Genomic DNA, 16410 nt, shown 5'->3' on the forward strand with positions numbered 1-16410 from the left:
GTCCTGGGATGGGGCCCTGCATCAGGCTCTCTGCTCAGTGGGAAGCCTGCTTCCTCCTCTCTGCCTGCCTCTCTGACTACCTGTGATCTCTATCAAATAAATAAATAAAATATTTAAAAAAAAAAAAAGAATATAAAAAAGGGACCCTTGGGTGGCTCAGTCAGTTAAGCAAGCATCTGCCTTCAGGTCAGGTCTTGATCCTAGGATCCTGTGATCAGATCCCAAATTGGGGTCCCTGCTCAGCCTGCTTCTCCCTTTCTCTCTACCCCTCCCCCGTGCTTGTCTCACACGCATGTGTGCAGACAAATAAACAGAATCTTTAAAAAACAGACCAAAAAAAAAAAAAAAAAAAAAACATAGAAATTACTCATAATTTCATGGAGCGCCTGGGTGGCTCAGTTGGTTAAGCAGCTGCATTCAGCTCAGGTCATGATCCCAGCGTCCTGGGATCGAGTCCCACATCGGGGTCCTTGCTCCGCAGAGAGCCTGCTTCTCCCTCTGACTCTGCCTGCCACTCTGTCTGCCTGTGCTCGCTCTCGCTCGCTCTCTCTCTGACAAATAAATAAATAAAATCTTTAAAAAAAATAAAAAATAAATTAAAAAAAGAAATTACTCATAATTTCATCAACCAGAACACATAATGCTTTAACTCTTTCCAATATTTTTATATACAAATATGTTCATGTATATGCAGGTATATAGACTCATACAAAATTAGAATTACAGTTGATGCTTTCATAACTAGCATATTTTCCCTTTATATCGTATCATCAGCATCTTTACCGTTTTGAAAATTCTTCAAGAACATAATTTCAATACAGTAGTCCCCCCATATCTGCATGGGATATGATCCAAGACCCACCATGAATAGTGCCAAACCCTATTTATACTTTGTTTTTTCCTAACCATACATACCTATGATAAAGTTTTATACACTGGTACAAAAGGAGGTTAACAACAATAATAATAAAACAAGTATAACAATATACTGTAAAAAAAAAAAAAGCCATGTGAATGTGGGGTGTCTCTCTCTCTCTCAAAATATCTTACTGTACTGTACTCACACTTTCTGTGATGATGTGAGATGATGAGATGCCTGAGTGATGAGATGAAGTAAGGTCAATGACAAAACCTAGTGACGTAGCATTAAGCTGTCACTGACCCTCTGATGACAGATCTCAAGAAGCAGCATATGCTTCTGGGCCACAGCTGATCACAGGCAATTGAAACCACGGAAAGGGAAATCACGGATGAGGGGAAACAACTGTAGTCACAGAACACTGGATTATATGGCGATATCATAATTTACTTATTTTCACTACTCTTTGAAAGACAATTACGTACAGGCATCTTTAACTTCACCTCTGATTCTTTCTTCAGGATGATTCCTCGGAAGTAGAATTACTACACCAAAAGGTTCAAACCTTTTAAAGACCTTTAATATAAACTGCCTAAAAAACCTCCTCCAGAAATATACCAACTTGAGTCTGCCACAGGTGTTCATTTCACATTGCATGTATGCAGGTATTTCCAAACCCTCTTATATGGGCTTTTTTTTTTAAGATTTTACTTATTAATTTGAGAGAGCGAGCAAGCAGGGGGAGGGGAAGAGGGGGAGAGAGAACACAAGCTGTCTCCACACTCAGCACAGAGCCTGACACAGGACTCGACCCAATGACCCTGAGACCACAACCCACCCAAACCAAGAGTAAACGCTCAACTGACTGAGCCACCTAGATGTCCCTTGTATGGGCTCTAAGAAGCCCTTACAAGGCACTCTTGGAGTGAACTTTCATCCACTTAGTTTCGTAATCAGAATCTGATCTCCACAATTTTGTAGGGTTCATTCTTATATCTTTTCAAATTTCCTTTTTTTTTTTTTTTTTTTTTTTAAAGAGAGGGAGAGAGCGCAAGAGCAAGTGGCGGGGGTGGGGGGGGGCAGTGCAGTGCAGAGGGAGAGAAAGAATCTCCAGCAGACGCCATGCCCAGCATAAGCCCAACAGGGGCTCTAACTAATGACCAGAGATCATGACCTGAGCTGAAATCAAGAGTCCTATGCTTAAGCCACTAAGCCACCCAGATATCCCAAATCTCCATTTGAAAAAAATTATTTTAAGGTAATAATCCATAAGCTTATTGATCTTTAGTTATAAGTTCTGAGGTAACATATATGGAATAATTTTTAAACTTGAACAAACAATATTTATTTGTTACATTTAAACAAGTGTAAGTTAACACATAATGCTTTCTGAATTCCATTTTTTTTTTTTTTTTTAAGATTTTATTTATTTAGGGACGCCTGGGTGGCTCAGTTGGTTAAGCAGCTGCCTTCGGCTCAGGTCGTGATCCCAGCATCCTGGGATCGAGTCCCACATCGGGCTCCTTGCTCAGCAGGGAGCCTGCTTCTCCATCTGCCTCTGCCTCCCTGTGCTTGCTCTCTCTCTCTCTCTGACAAATAAATACAATCTTAAAAAAAAAAAAAAAAAAAAAAAGATTTTATTTATTTATTTGACAGACAGAGATCAAAGGTAGGCAGAGAGGCAGGAAGAGAGAGAGAGAGAGAGGAGGAAACAGGCTCCCTGATGAGCAGAGAGCCCGATGCAGGGCTCGATCCCAGGACTCTGGGATCGTGAGCTGAGCCGAAGGCAGAGGCTTTAACCCACTGAGCCACCCACGCACCCCTGTTTTCTGAATTTCTAATAAGGTACTCCAGAATAGTCTCTTAAGACTCTGGTAAGCTTTTTTTTTTTTTTTTTGGTAATACTTTCTTATATTTATTATTTTTTATTTTATTTTTTTTTCCAATTTATTTATTTTCAGAAAAACATTATTCATTATTTTTTCTGGTAAGCTTTTAAACTCCATTTCATCCCAATATTCACAATTTTTTAATCAATGTTTTCTTTACTGAGGAAAAGGAAACCTATGACCATGTAAATAACATATATGCTATTAATAATGTGAATATACATGATACAAGCCACTGTCCTTGTTATTTTTTTTTCAAGGTTTATTGAACGATAGCAAAGTGATAGTACAAAGCTCCTGAGGAGGGAGGGAACCCGAGAAGGTTGCCTGGTCCTCATTATTTAGTATGACTATTTCATTAGAACTGTACATGGACACAGTTAATAAAAGTCCTGTAAGAGACCATCAGTGGCCATAATTTGAAGTCTTAAGAGTAATGAAAAATATATTCTATATAACATTGTAAATTTTACAAGTATTTAATTTCAAATTAGATATGTTCCAAAAGCTAGATCTATAAATAGAGTAACACAGGTATTTTTTTACTTTTCTTTCTCTGAATATATTCCTTAATGAGTGTTCAGTATCTATTAATAATATTAATGAGGGCACCTGGGTGGCTCAGTGGGTTAAGCCACTGCCTTCGGCTCAGGTCATGATCTCGGGGTCCTGGGATCGAGTCCCGCATCGGGGTCTCTGCTCAGCAGGGAGCCTGCTTCCTCCTCCTTCTCTCTCTACCTGCCTCTCTGCCTACTTGTAATCTCTCTCTGTCAAATAATAATATTAATGATAAGGTACCAAAATAAGACATCTTGGGGAAAAAATAGGTTGGTTAGGCTATACCCAAAGAGAAAACTACTTATAAAAAATACATTTATGTCTCGGGGCGCCTGGGTGGCTCCATGGATTAAGCCTCTGCCTTTGGCTCTGGTCATGATCTCAGGGTCCTGGGATGAAGCCCCGCATCGGGCTCTGTGCTCAGCAGGGAGCCTGCTTCCTCCTTCCCCTCTGCCTGCCTCTCTGCCTACTTGTGATCTCTGTCAAATAATAAAAATAAATTTTAAAAAATATATATTTGTCTCATAACTATGGTTCAGTATTTAAGGTTTATTTCCATTTTATTGAAAAAGTGGAATGCTACTACTAAATGACTTCATTACTATCTTCCTTCACTCAAACTTTCATTTTTTTAATCTTTTAAAATTTATTTTATTTATTTATGAGCGAGTGAGCATGCATCCAAGGGCAGGAGGTGGGGAGTGCAGAGGAAGAGCATCTCAAGCCAACTCTACACTGAGTGCAGAGTCCAATGCAAGGCTTGCTCTCACAGCTCCAAGACCATGCTGAGAGCCAAAATCAAGAGTCAGATGCTTAGGAACGCCTGGGTGGCTCAGTTGGTTGAGCAGCTGCCTTCGGCTCAGGTCATGATCCCAGCGTCCTGGGATCGGGTCCCGCGTAGGGCTCCTCGCTCGGTGGGGAGCCTGCTTCTCCCTCTGCCTCTGCCTACCACTCTGTCTACCTGTGCTCGCACTCTCTCTCTCCCTCTCTCTCTAACGAATAAATAAATAAAATCTTTAAAAAAAAAAAAAAAAAGAGTCAGATGCTTAACCAAGTGAGCCACGCAGGTGCCCCAAAATTTCATTGCTAAGATTACTTTTCCTATAATGACTCAAATAAGCTTTTGGTTTTTCTGTTGTTCTAAGATTTTATTTATTCATTTGAGAGCAAGCGAGCAAGTGAGCATGGAAGAGAGCACAAGCCAGAGGGAGAGGGAGAAGCAAGCTCCCCACTGAGCAGAGAGCCTGACACAGGGCTCAATCCCAAGACCCCGGGATCATGACCTAGGCCTAAGACAGCCGCTTAACCGACTGAGCCACCCAGGTGTCCCTCAAATAAGCTCCTGGATTTACCCTTGGTCTTCACCTGTGGCATATGGATAAAATGTAAAGTATGTTAAAGCATTTATAAGTGTCTTGAAAAGTATTTTACTATTAACAAATAGTTTTCCTGAAGATTTAATTCATTTCATTCTTTTTTTTTTTTTAATATTTTATTTATTTACTTGAGAGGGAGAGAAAGAGAGTAAGAGTGAGCACACAAGCAGGGAGAGGGACAGAGAGAGAGGGAGAAGCAGATTCCCCGCTGAGCTCCTAAGGAGCCTGATGCGCGACTCGATCCCAAGACCTCAGGATTATTACCCAAGCCCAAAGCAGAAGCCCAACATACTGAGTCACCCAGACGTCTCCAATCATTTCATTCATAAAATTACATTCCAAAATATGTAGTCTCTTTCAGTTTTTGTACATTTATTCAACAAATATTCACCGAGCCCGCACTCTATCATTAACAGAAAGCTCCTGTGCAGCAGGGACCGTATGTTTGCATCCCAGCACGGGGCAGTCTTGTGGAAATGAACTATATACTGTGCACCAGGGAGACCGAGACGAACAGGACACAGCACTAAACAACAGCTATCGAATAACAACCGTTATTACCTCGCCTCACTTAGGCACATCTCCATTTTAAAAATAAAAAAATACCATCGAATGGGGAGGGGTTTCTTTGGAAACAAAGTGCTTCTGAAGTAACTTACTTGCTGACTTCTTTATACTGGGCTATCTCCTCAATATAAAGAAGGTCATGCAGCCGTGACTGATAGTTGGTCTTGGTCAACGATTTGTCTAAAACGGACTGGGTGAACAGCTGGTCAGCAGAGAGAGGAATTTGGTATCTGATAAGAAGGCTCTTCTCCAAATCAGTAGTTTCATTGGGTTCGAAATCTATAATAGTCTTAGAAGAAGAATCCCAACGCTTAGCTGTGGTTACTAGCTGTTGTTTTGCATGCATCAGGTATTCAAGATCTAAACGGAAACAAAAAAACACATTTATAAAGGAACACAACATTAAAATTCCCAAATAATACATTACACATTTTGGTAGGAGCATTTTATATGCTAGAGCTCATAATTCTTAAAAACAGAACAATACAAAAACCCATTTGACAGAGAATCTTCCCCATATCAGAAATCTTTTATCTAGCTTAACAAAATAACATAAATAGGAACCCACGTGTTAAAAAAAAAAAAAAAAAAAACCTTTTTCTTTTAACATTAGGGTAGAATGTAACAAAAATAGTCATTAACATATTGAAAATACTGATTAACATTTAGAGATTCACTGACAGTCAAAAGAAATCTTAACTGCAGGATAAATTCCTCCTGAGATAAAATCTATCAGGTGACAAATCACTTTTCCCCTCCTACTCCCAATACCTGCCCATGACAGCAAGACGAGATCAGAAAACTGTGTCTTTTCTTGCATAGTAAAGTGCAGTGAAACTCTCTGAAAGTCAACTTACGACAAACAAATACCTTTTAGGAAACATTCATGTAAAAGTACTGCTAATTCCTCATTAAAAGATGAGACAATGTAGCATTCAAATGCCATTTCAGAAAAATTCAGTTTAGCCTCAGTTACATTATACCGTTAAGTAGGACACAATGTCAAAATGAATGACTGTTCAAGTTCTGACATCTCTGGGAAAAAACTGTAGCAGAGTACCAGCACAGGATGAAATTTATCGTAACATCAATTCTAAGCCCTGGGGAGGCGCGCTCTGACTGCAGTGCATGTGACATTTTCTATTTGGTGGAACATACATATCCCTGTAAATATGAAACGTAACTAAAAGGGGAAAAAGAAGTTGCCTGACTGACTCATTAGGCTGAGATCCAGTTTTAATGTAACATAATTGAAAAGATGGCTTCACAAATGAGGTTAAAATTTGGGAAGATATAATAAGAAATTTAAAGAGACATCAGCTGGTCTTCAAAACACAAAAATAAATTACCCTGTACTATCTTTGCAATGAGAGAACAATGCATAATTGCCATGTACGGCTTAGTGAGAGATTTTCCTATATTAAAATGTTATATATAAACTACAAACATATTAAGCATAATCATCCAAAAGACATTTCTCAATACTAGAAAACAGTTTATCCTAATATCTTAGTAAAGATTCAAATGCAAAGGACCTAATTTCTTGCCTTTGCTCCTTGAAAAGGTATTTCTAGATGCCACTTTTAATTATTTCTCAAAGGATAAAATAAATACAACTATAATCATCAAGTTTTAGGATGGCCTGCATTCTTACAATACATTGGATGAGATGAGGATGGTGTTTTTGCAATAGCTTCAAAAGTAGAAGTTTCATAAAGTAAACTAACCATATTTTCTTCTTAAATCATCCAAAATGTGGACCCTGCCCTTTCGTTCATTAAATCATAGGTACAAAAAATATTTAAGCTACACAAATGCCAACATTTCTAAGAGATCATACTATCACTAAAAATCAGATGATAATCATTGTCAAAAAACAAGGATGTACATAAAAATCTATTTTCCTTAATTCAAAAGTCAAGAGAAACAGCAATGGTACAGTATGACAAACCAAAAAACCAGCTCTTTAAAAATAAAAACTAAACTCCATATACTCTCAAAGAATCACTGTAATAGGTAATAAAAGGACGTCCACTATTTGGAGATAGGGCAATTGTATTTCATAATTTTATTTTAAATAAGAAATTGAATCAGACTATGCCTTGATCAACATTATGTTCATTCATATTCTTTAAAAAGCCACTAATTATTTCTAACCAATTTTTAATTTTAAGTAACTGGGATAATAAGAAACCGAAAATAATTGAGCTTTCCTTTTAAAAACATTTTTGTGTCACCTATTTAGTATGCAAAGCAAATTACACAGACAGTCCTTCTACTCTGGACTACAAGTACTCAGTCTTTCCGGGAAAAGTGGCATAAGAAACGGTGTTTATTTTTCTCATCTTACCTAGACAGTGCCATGATTTCCACCCTGTTTTTATGAAATTACTAAAATTTGGGTCTCCAGCAGGTAGCACAATTTCAAAACAATTCCCAAACAATGTTAAATTTATTTTTAAGTGACTGTAAATATACCACAGGAGAGGGGAGGGTTCAAGGAACAGAAAGAAGAACCCTGAAAAACATCCAAGTGTGCCAACATCAAAAAGTCCACAATTACTGATCTCAGTCATTAACTCAGACATCAGAAATGAACTGTGGCCAGCAACTACTAAGGACATATTTTGCCAAAGCTACTGCTCTTTCCCTACTTCATCTGAACTGAGACAAGCTTTTCTGCCTCCAACCCTCTGACTTTTAAGAAACAGTTTATTAGGTCTTTTCAAACACCCACCTAACTTCCAGTCCTTAAAGGTTTAGGTCTTCAGAGTCCCTGTTCAAAGACCTTTTTTCTTAAAGATTTATTTATTTTAGAGAGAGAAAAAGGGACAGAACGAAAGGGAAAGGGAGAAGAGGGAGAGAGAGAGAGAGAGAAAATCAAGCAGACTCCCCGCTGGGCACAGAGCTTGATGCAGGGCTCGATCCCACCACCCCGAGAGATCATGATCTGAGCCGAAATCAAAAGTTGGATGCTTAACTGACTGAGCTACCCAAGCACCCCTTAAAAGCCCCTTTGCAACTAGAGGAGGGAGAGGAGGTTCCCCATGGGTAACACTACGACCGGGCCTCGCCGCAACCACACCTCCAGCACGCGGCAGCAACTGCCAACGTCTGAGCCACGCATGTGTGCTACTGGGGGCGGCTGGGCCAGTCCATCCCTAGAAAGTGCTTTTCTTCAACCTAGATGAGGCTAACGTGAAAAACACTCTGCCAAGAAGACAAGTGGACAGGCTAAGGATCAATACTCAGAAAACCATGTATGGAGAGCTTAACACTGACTTACTAACCAACTCCTCCAGTAATAAATCCCAAAGCAAATCTGACAGAATTATAAACCTGTAGGACCTGTTACGCTGAGATGTGGTAGGCAGAAGCTATAAACATACTTTAAGAGAAATTCAGAAGAAAAAGTTAAAGATAATTAGAATATACCTAATTTTTTGAAGATAACGTAAGGGAAGAGTTGCTACTTCCACAAACAGAATTCAAGCTTGGAATGCCTAAGCGGACACAAGACATGCTTCCCGACTTCCCTGGTCCTGCTGACTGAGAACAGCAACGCCCTCCTCACTCAGCCACATGGTTACTATTCTAACAAAGCATCCAAAGGGTTGGTTTAGTTTTCTCTTGAAGAATATAATATAGCAGACTTGAAAACTATCCTTAACAGAACCTGGAGAGTAGACAAGAAAAAGTCAGGAGAAAAAAAAAAAAAAAAAAAACAAAAAACCCAGTGTCCTATGCACCTAGCACAAGGGTGGACGTAGAAGCAGCGTGCGATAAATAAATGCACGTAAATACAGAATATATTCAGAACAGCTCTACTTATTAGGAATTAAAGAGAATGAGATGAAATGATTCTCAACTCTGAAATCGGAAGTAAACACTCTTCCTTAGGAAACATTTTGGTCATGTCTTTACAAGTCTGAACTGCCCAAAGTAACAAAAAAATTACGAATCTGAAAGTAATCCCAAACCATAGTTTCAGCTATCCATTTCAGGAACATTCCTTTCTCAAAAATTGCTACAGAGAAACAAGATTAGCATCTCTTAGCTTACCCATATTGTCTGTCCCTATCTTCCATCTCTTAAACCAAATAAAATTTAAAACAGCAAAATAACAGCATAGGAGTACCTCATTACTTTTTACATGCTTCTACTCAATATTTATCTTCTATTGACAAGTACAGTTTTTTTAAATCTATTTTTCTATGACTTTTCATACTATCAGCATCTATATTGATCCTGACAGAGATACATCTATATATAACCTGCCCTTAATTTACCACCAACTTTGGCATTTGGAAACAATTTTTAAGTCATACTAAATTTTAATGTAAATGTTAACATACACTGCTAGACTCAAAGGAGAGAAATGTGTACTACCGAGTTTTCAATTTTAAACATAAGAATTAATTTTCAACATGTAATTTCCAGATATTCAAAGCAGAATTCCAAATCAATTTTGCCAAGCAAAAACTTTCCATTACTCAAAGTCATAGGATAAAGTGTATAATACAGCTTGTTTTCTAAGCAAGGGGACAACTCACTAACTTCCTTCTTTTGTAAATGGTCTCCCGTCACGTATTTCTGAGAGGCATGTCTTTAATTCACAGTAATTTTTTAGTGCATACAGTTTCTCTTGCTGAACATAGCCTAATCTGAACCTTTCCCCAACAACGAAAAAGCACTGGAAAAAACTGGAAAAAGCACTGGAAAAAAGCAAAGTTAAAGCCATACCTATTACCTGAACAGTTCGCAGAATTGTCATTTACAACTAAAACATGCCTACAAACAGAAAAGGTCTGCATGCTTTAGATATTATGAAAACAGGGGTGCCTGGCTGGCTCCGTCAGTAGAGCCTATGACTCTTAATCTCAGTACTATGAGTTCAAGCCCCACAGTAGGTGTGGAACCTACCTAAAATAAAAAATAAAATAAAAGTAAGGAAATAGGTATCATGAAAATTATACTTTAAAAAATGGGACACTTGGGTGGTTCAGTCGGTTAAGCATCCAGCTGTTGGGTTTTGGTTCAGGTCCTATCTCAAGGTTGTGAGATCGGGCCCCCACTGAGCTCCACACTCAGCAGGGAGTCTGCTTGATATTCTCCCCGCCACTCACACCTGTGCTCTAGATCACACTCCCTAAAATAAATAAATAATTTAAAAAAAAAAAAAAAAAGAGTAGGGAAAACACCAAAAAACTAAAAATTACCACAACAGGTCAGCTAATGTCAGTAATGACCAGAAACATCAGCCCAAACGTCGCCTAGCTTGCCTAAACCTAAACTTAAGGTTTTCTGTCTATAATGTTCAAAATCTTCTATCGGAAAATACATTTTGTACATTCTATATAATTGTCTTCTTGTAATAATTGTTTTTCCTGGCCTTGAAGTACAAATTTCACCATGTGAAACTATTTTGTTTCCGAATTAGTTCAAGAAAATGTTTAATTTTTTTCAATTATTTTCTATGATGTAACTACTTAGAAGCAAAACCTTGTTTGAAGAAATAAGCAAAGATAACAAACTGCAAAGTGGTCACTAAAAGGATATAAAGCGGGGCGCCTGGGTGGCTAAGTGGGTTAAGCCACTGCCTTCGGCTCAGGTCATGATCTCAGGGTCCTGGGATCGAGTCCCGCATCGGGCTCTCTGCTCAGCAGGGAGCCTGCTTCCTCCTCTCTCTCTCTCTCTGCCTACTTGTGATCTCTCTCTCTCTGTCAAATAAATAAATAAATAAATAAATAAAAGTATATAAAGAACTATCACAAAAAGGGGGTAAGGCATCATATTAGTTCCAAATGGGAGGATAGCCTTGACTGTATTAATTCCTTCTACCATATCTGTATAAAATATAAAATCATTAGGGTTTTTTTTTTAAAATATTTTGCTTATTTATTTGAGAGAGAGAGAGCAGAGAGCACAAGCAGAGAGGTGGGAAGAGGGGCAGAGGGAGGGGCAGAGTAAACTCCCTGCTGAGCAGGGAGCCTGATGCAGGACTCCATCCCAGGTCCCCGAGATCATGACCCAAGCTGAAGTCAGAAACTTAGCCCACTGAGCCACCCAGGTGCCTCAAATTCATCAAATTTTCAAACTGATACATTAGAAACCAAAGAAATGGAACTCCCACACTCAAAACATGGGTCATCTTGGACAACTTCTCTTCCACAAACTTCTCTTGTATTCTCTTGCCAAGATCCACAGGTGCCATGGTTTGAAGGGCTCAGGTCTTCAGGCTTCTCAGTCCCTCCTCTGCATGCACCCTCGCCCCAGGCCTCCCTTTGCTAAAAGAATTCTCCTTCTCTCTTCCTACTTTCTTCATTCTACTTACAAGCCAGGAATTATCCTAATCATGGCTCATGATAAAATCAACAGCTACCACTTACTGAATGCCTATTTGTGTATCAGATACTGTACAGGATTTATATTCCACCTCACGGTGATCCTCTAAGATAGAATGTTCTAGGCCCACTTAATAGAGGTTTCCACATGAAGCTCAGGAATGTCAAGTACCCTACACAGGGTCATAAAAGTAATGAAAAAATCAAGATTCAGATCCAATTCTATTTGATTATGAAGTCTATTCACTGCTCTTTTTCTCAAACTAGAAAACTACCACATACCTGAGGCAAAAGTATCTCTCGAGCCCATGAAGGTGCCCTGAAATCCTCATCATCACCCCCTTCCCTCATCTGCCTTAATAGAATCATTTTCTCTTACTTTTTTAATGCAATCATGTAACATATTATTTACTACATAGGCTTTCATCAACAAGATACAGGCTCTTGACAACACAAACTTCTTTCTAGAGGAATATGAGTCATGAGTTACAAAATACCAATCTAAAAGCAAACTTTTCTAATACAACACACATGGAAGCCAAGAACGTCCTGAGAGTTACACTGGAAAGCGGGAAATAAGTGTTAGTCTCTCTTCATGATTTTAAAAGGGTGCTTCCTAATAGCTCTCAAGTTCTAGTCTCTAAAAGCAATGCCCTAGCATGGGGTAGGCAAACCACAGCACGCAAGGTAACTCCAGCCTGCTGTCACTTTTAAAACTAAAGTTTTATTGGAGCACAGTCATGCCCATTTGCTTCCATATCATCTACAGTGGTGCAGAGCAGAGTGGTTGCAACAGACACCATCTGCCTGGAAACATCTAAAAGACTATCTGACTTTTTGTAGAAAAAAATTGCCAAAGAGCTCCTATACTAACAAACATAAATTAAATATTCTTAGTTTGTCAACTGTTTGGCTACAGGAATTAACATATTCTGATTCCAAAGGGTACTGAGAAGATGAAAAAACACAATACAACAGAATAAAAACAGGTATAAGGGATCAAAATAAGTAAGAAATAAGGTTTAAGTGAGGCTGAAATAACTCTGGGTAATATTAGCACACACACTAGAAGGTAATGCCTAGTTGTTCAATCTGGACCCAAATGTTGCTTTAACCTTACCAGCAGCTGAAGGAAAGAAAGAGACAAAACTAGTTCCACCTGCTCATTGTGTCCAAATAATAAAATCCTAGTATTTGCTCATGAACAAAACTTCTAGGTTCTCATAAATGGGACATGGTGGTACACAGCAAAAAACACCCTCCACAATATGGTTATGGTCTACGTAATACGAAGTATCACACAAAGTGTTTGTTAAATAAATATTTAGTATTCATTTAAAAAAAAAAAGCACCTATCATCTAACCAAAGCCAAAGAAATGCAGGGAAATGTGCCCTTTCCCTTGTCGCGTTAAAGCTTGATATAAAACTTAGCAACAGGCAGTAATGTAACTACGTACAAAGTAATTATCATCTTCTGTAGGTGTTTACATGTTGAAAGCAGGGCCCTCTTCCCAGGAACACAGAGCAGATCCTACTAAAGGCACCACGGCTCCTTTACCAGTGAATATATAAAACTAACCTATGAAATCTTCTACTGAGGGCTTTTCATTCAAAGATACCATACTAAAGTCAGCAAAGTTAACTGGAGACTCAGTCAGACATGCAAACAGACATTGGAGGTGTACTCACGATTACCACTGAAATAACGGTCTACCCAAATTAATACTGAAAAGTTTTATGGTACTAAAATCATCTTACTTTAAAAACAAAGCTAGTAGACCAAAACAGACCTGATCATCTACTCATACAAATTTAAGGAAGCTCAAAGCAAGTTTGCCTGATGACTGCAGAGCGAACAAGGGCATAATGTGAACCATTCTAATCCCATTACACAGTAAATGAGTCGATTGCTCTGGGATTTTTTTCCTTATTATTCTCTCTCTATCCATGGAATATTTAGGGGCCAATACATATCTTTTAATACTGCCATTATAGTGCCTTTTAATACATCGTATCAGGGGAAAAAAGTCTAAATATTACCTTCTGTAGAAGCTGCATCAATCATTACTCTTTGCATGAGTACTGGTTCCAATCCAAAGTCGAAAACTATGGTTTGGCGAAAAGTTCCAAATATTTCTGTGTTAAATGCTATCCCGACTTTATACACGTAATGATCTAATCCATTTTGGGCCATCTTTCCTCCTATCCATTCTTGACAGTTTTCTGGGACTTCTTGTGATACCTGGGTAGTACTATCTCCGGCAGATATTGCAATGATACTAAAATGAGGACGATGAGCATCATAAAGCAATGCTACACGATACAGCATTCTTGCAGGCTACAAGGAAGTTAAAATAATTCATTGAGTACAAGGGGGTGAAAAATCCAGCTGTATTTGGGCTCTTCAATGAAAATATTCCCATAAGGGACTTTTATTTTCCCATGCTTCTAAGAGACTATGTTAAAAGTACAAATTGTGTTTATAAGCCATTTAAGAAAAAAAATGAGAATGGTTTAAAAAAAATCAGTTGTTAAAATTATATATTTATGATGTCATTTATAACTCAGTAAAGCTGAAATTTAAAAAAATGATATATTTATGCTACATCTCTAGCCTCCCTACTCTTTCTAGGATATGCTCATCTTTCTTTGTGGCAAAAGCTCTATCACACGGTTAGATCACTGACCTCCAACTTTCCATACCTTTGGCCTAAGAAAGTTTTATCTCGGTTCAAGTAGGAAGTCTTCATAAGAGAGCAGTTACCTCTGAAGGCACTGGATTGGGTTCAAGGCCAAAGCTAAATGTTCCCAGATTGTTCATCCCAAGATGTAGAAGCCACAGTGGAAGAAATGCCACCAAAAGGTACGCAGAACTTTCCCACTGCACACATTCACAGAAAAGTTTGACTCTGCTTCATTCTTAAATTTTTAATATTATATTCAAGACAGGAAGCACTGCAGAAAATGTCTCATATTAAGACCACATTATTACAGAATCTGTGACTTCATCAAATGTAAAAACAAGCTGTGACTGTTTAAATATCTTAGAACTGCCAGATTAAACAATTCAATTTGTAAATAGTCAATTATAAGCCATGAACCCCATCCTATGTTCCAACTTCGGAAGACAATATATCAAAGACCACTTTATCAAATTAGTAAATTAGCAAACATCTAAATATCTAGAAAGATTTTTATCTCAAAACCTAAAAATATTGTACCTTTAATGAACAAAGTACAGAAATACACTTTAGCACAATACAGAACCTACTTAAGATGTACTTAGATTAAAACATTTTCAGTGCTCTAACACAGAGATTTAAAGGTCACAGAAAGCCTTAAGAAAATCGAAAAAAAAATTTACATTCTCTAATTAGCACAAAATTCATACCTTACAAGTAAGAGCAAAGGTCCATGTCTGGTGAGACTTTTTGGTGTTGACAGTGACCGACAGATCAGGATTATGCTCTACTTTTACTCCTTCTATACATTCACTAAGCTGAAAATAGAGAGCAATTAATGGTATATTTTTAGTCCCCAAAGCACAAACAAAAACTTTTTAACTATCAACGGTAAAGATGTTGATGGAACTGTTTACAAAGTAAGATGCTTTTTATACATTACTTTTATAAGAACAAAATACAACAAAGCTTAGACAAGACATAAGAAAATTAATAACAACAAAATGGCAGTAAACACTCCCTGAATGAAGATTAACATAATACCTGCAAATCTCCACAAATAGCTTATTTCTGCTCTTTATTTTAGCAAAAGGGTCTACTTTTGCTACAAAAACACTTTATCAAGAATCAAGTTCTTCATACAGAGGATAGGGAATAAACCAAAATAGCACAAAATAAAGTCAAGACTCAAACAAGGTCATCGTTTAAAACAAACAAACAAAAAAAATAAAAAATGCAGTTTATTTTCCTCACCACTTTCTCAGGAGATAATGAATTCATCCACTTTTCTATCAAGGTTTCCATGTAACTGCCTGAGAGCTGTTTATTCTCATTTTGCTGTTTCAATTTTATCAAGCGTGAAGCATATCTTTTCTGCCATTCTGCTAGTTCTTCCTGGGAATGTGCTGAAGTACACTGCGCACCATACCTACAGATTCCTTGCTCTAAAAATCTAAGTAGAATAGGAAAGACTGTTTTATCATATACTTTGTTGGACCATTTAAAAGATAAACTTCCAGCATTTGCCCTCCGACTCTTCAATAACGAAAACAAAACTTCATCTCCTGAAAGGCCGTATTTATCACACTGACTTGCACAGAGGAGGAAGAAGAGGTTTCAAGAACATTTATAACAGTTAATCGCTACAGCAACTTTCCATACTCAGCGACTTCTTTTTTTGGAATACGAGGATGCTAAAGCAAAGCATAATCAATCATAACCACCCCTCGCCCACAAAACCGGCATCGAAAAGGTAGCTTCCTCCTTCATGATGTCACAACTCTATTTGGACAATTCTTCTTAGAGCAGAATTTTCCTAAAGCAACACTGACATCAAGTGGAACAATGCATCAAACACAGGTGTGCCCTACTTCTCAAAATGGTATCACCTAAAGACAATTCTCTACACACTAGAATTTCATTCTGAAAAAAAAAAAAAAAAAATGTTACTATAGCATTAAATTATCATCTTAAGGCTTCTACTTTTCACCTTCAAATGTAATGCCTTTACTCTTTTCTATATTACTATTGCCTATATTTCATTGAAAATACTGGACTATATCCATTTGCTTGAGTTTTAAATAAATTAAGAATAAAAGTTCTATATTAGAATCACAATTAATTTAATAGATTAA

General features: G+C 37.8%; 1 protein-coding gene across 4 annotated transcripts in view; it reads right to left on the reverse strand.

Moving 5' to 3' along the window:
* The window catches only part of HELZ (helicase with zinc finger), a 162834-nt gene that overhangs the window by 91953 nt on the left and 54471 nt on the right, over positions 1-16410 (reverse strand). For all 4 annotated transcript variants that reach the window (XM_044247592.1, XM_044247589.1, XM_044247591.1 and 1 more), the window contains 4 exons: positions 15530-15728; positions 14986-15093; positions 13635-13932; positions 5342-5609 (listed from right to left, as the gene is read on the reverse strand). In XM_044247592.1, the coding sequence (XP_044103527.1) occupies positions 5342-5609; positions 13635-13932; positions 14986-15093; positions 15530-15728 (873 nt within the window). The remainder of the gene's footprint in view (positions 1-5341; positions 5610-13634; positions 13933-14985; positions 15094-15529; positions 15729-16410) is intronic.

The sequence above is a fragment of the Neovison vison genome, chromosome 5, assembly GCF_020171115.1.
Source record: "Neovison vison isolate M4711 chromosome 5, ASM_NN_V1, whole genome shotgun sequence".
In the NCBI taxonomy this organism is placed as follows: Eukaryota; Metazoa; Chordata; class Mammalia; order Carnivora; family Mustelidae; genus Neogale; species Neogale vison.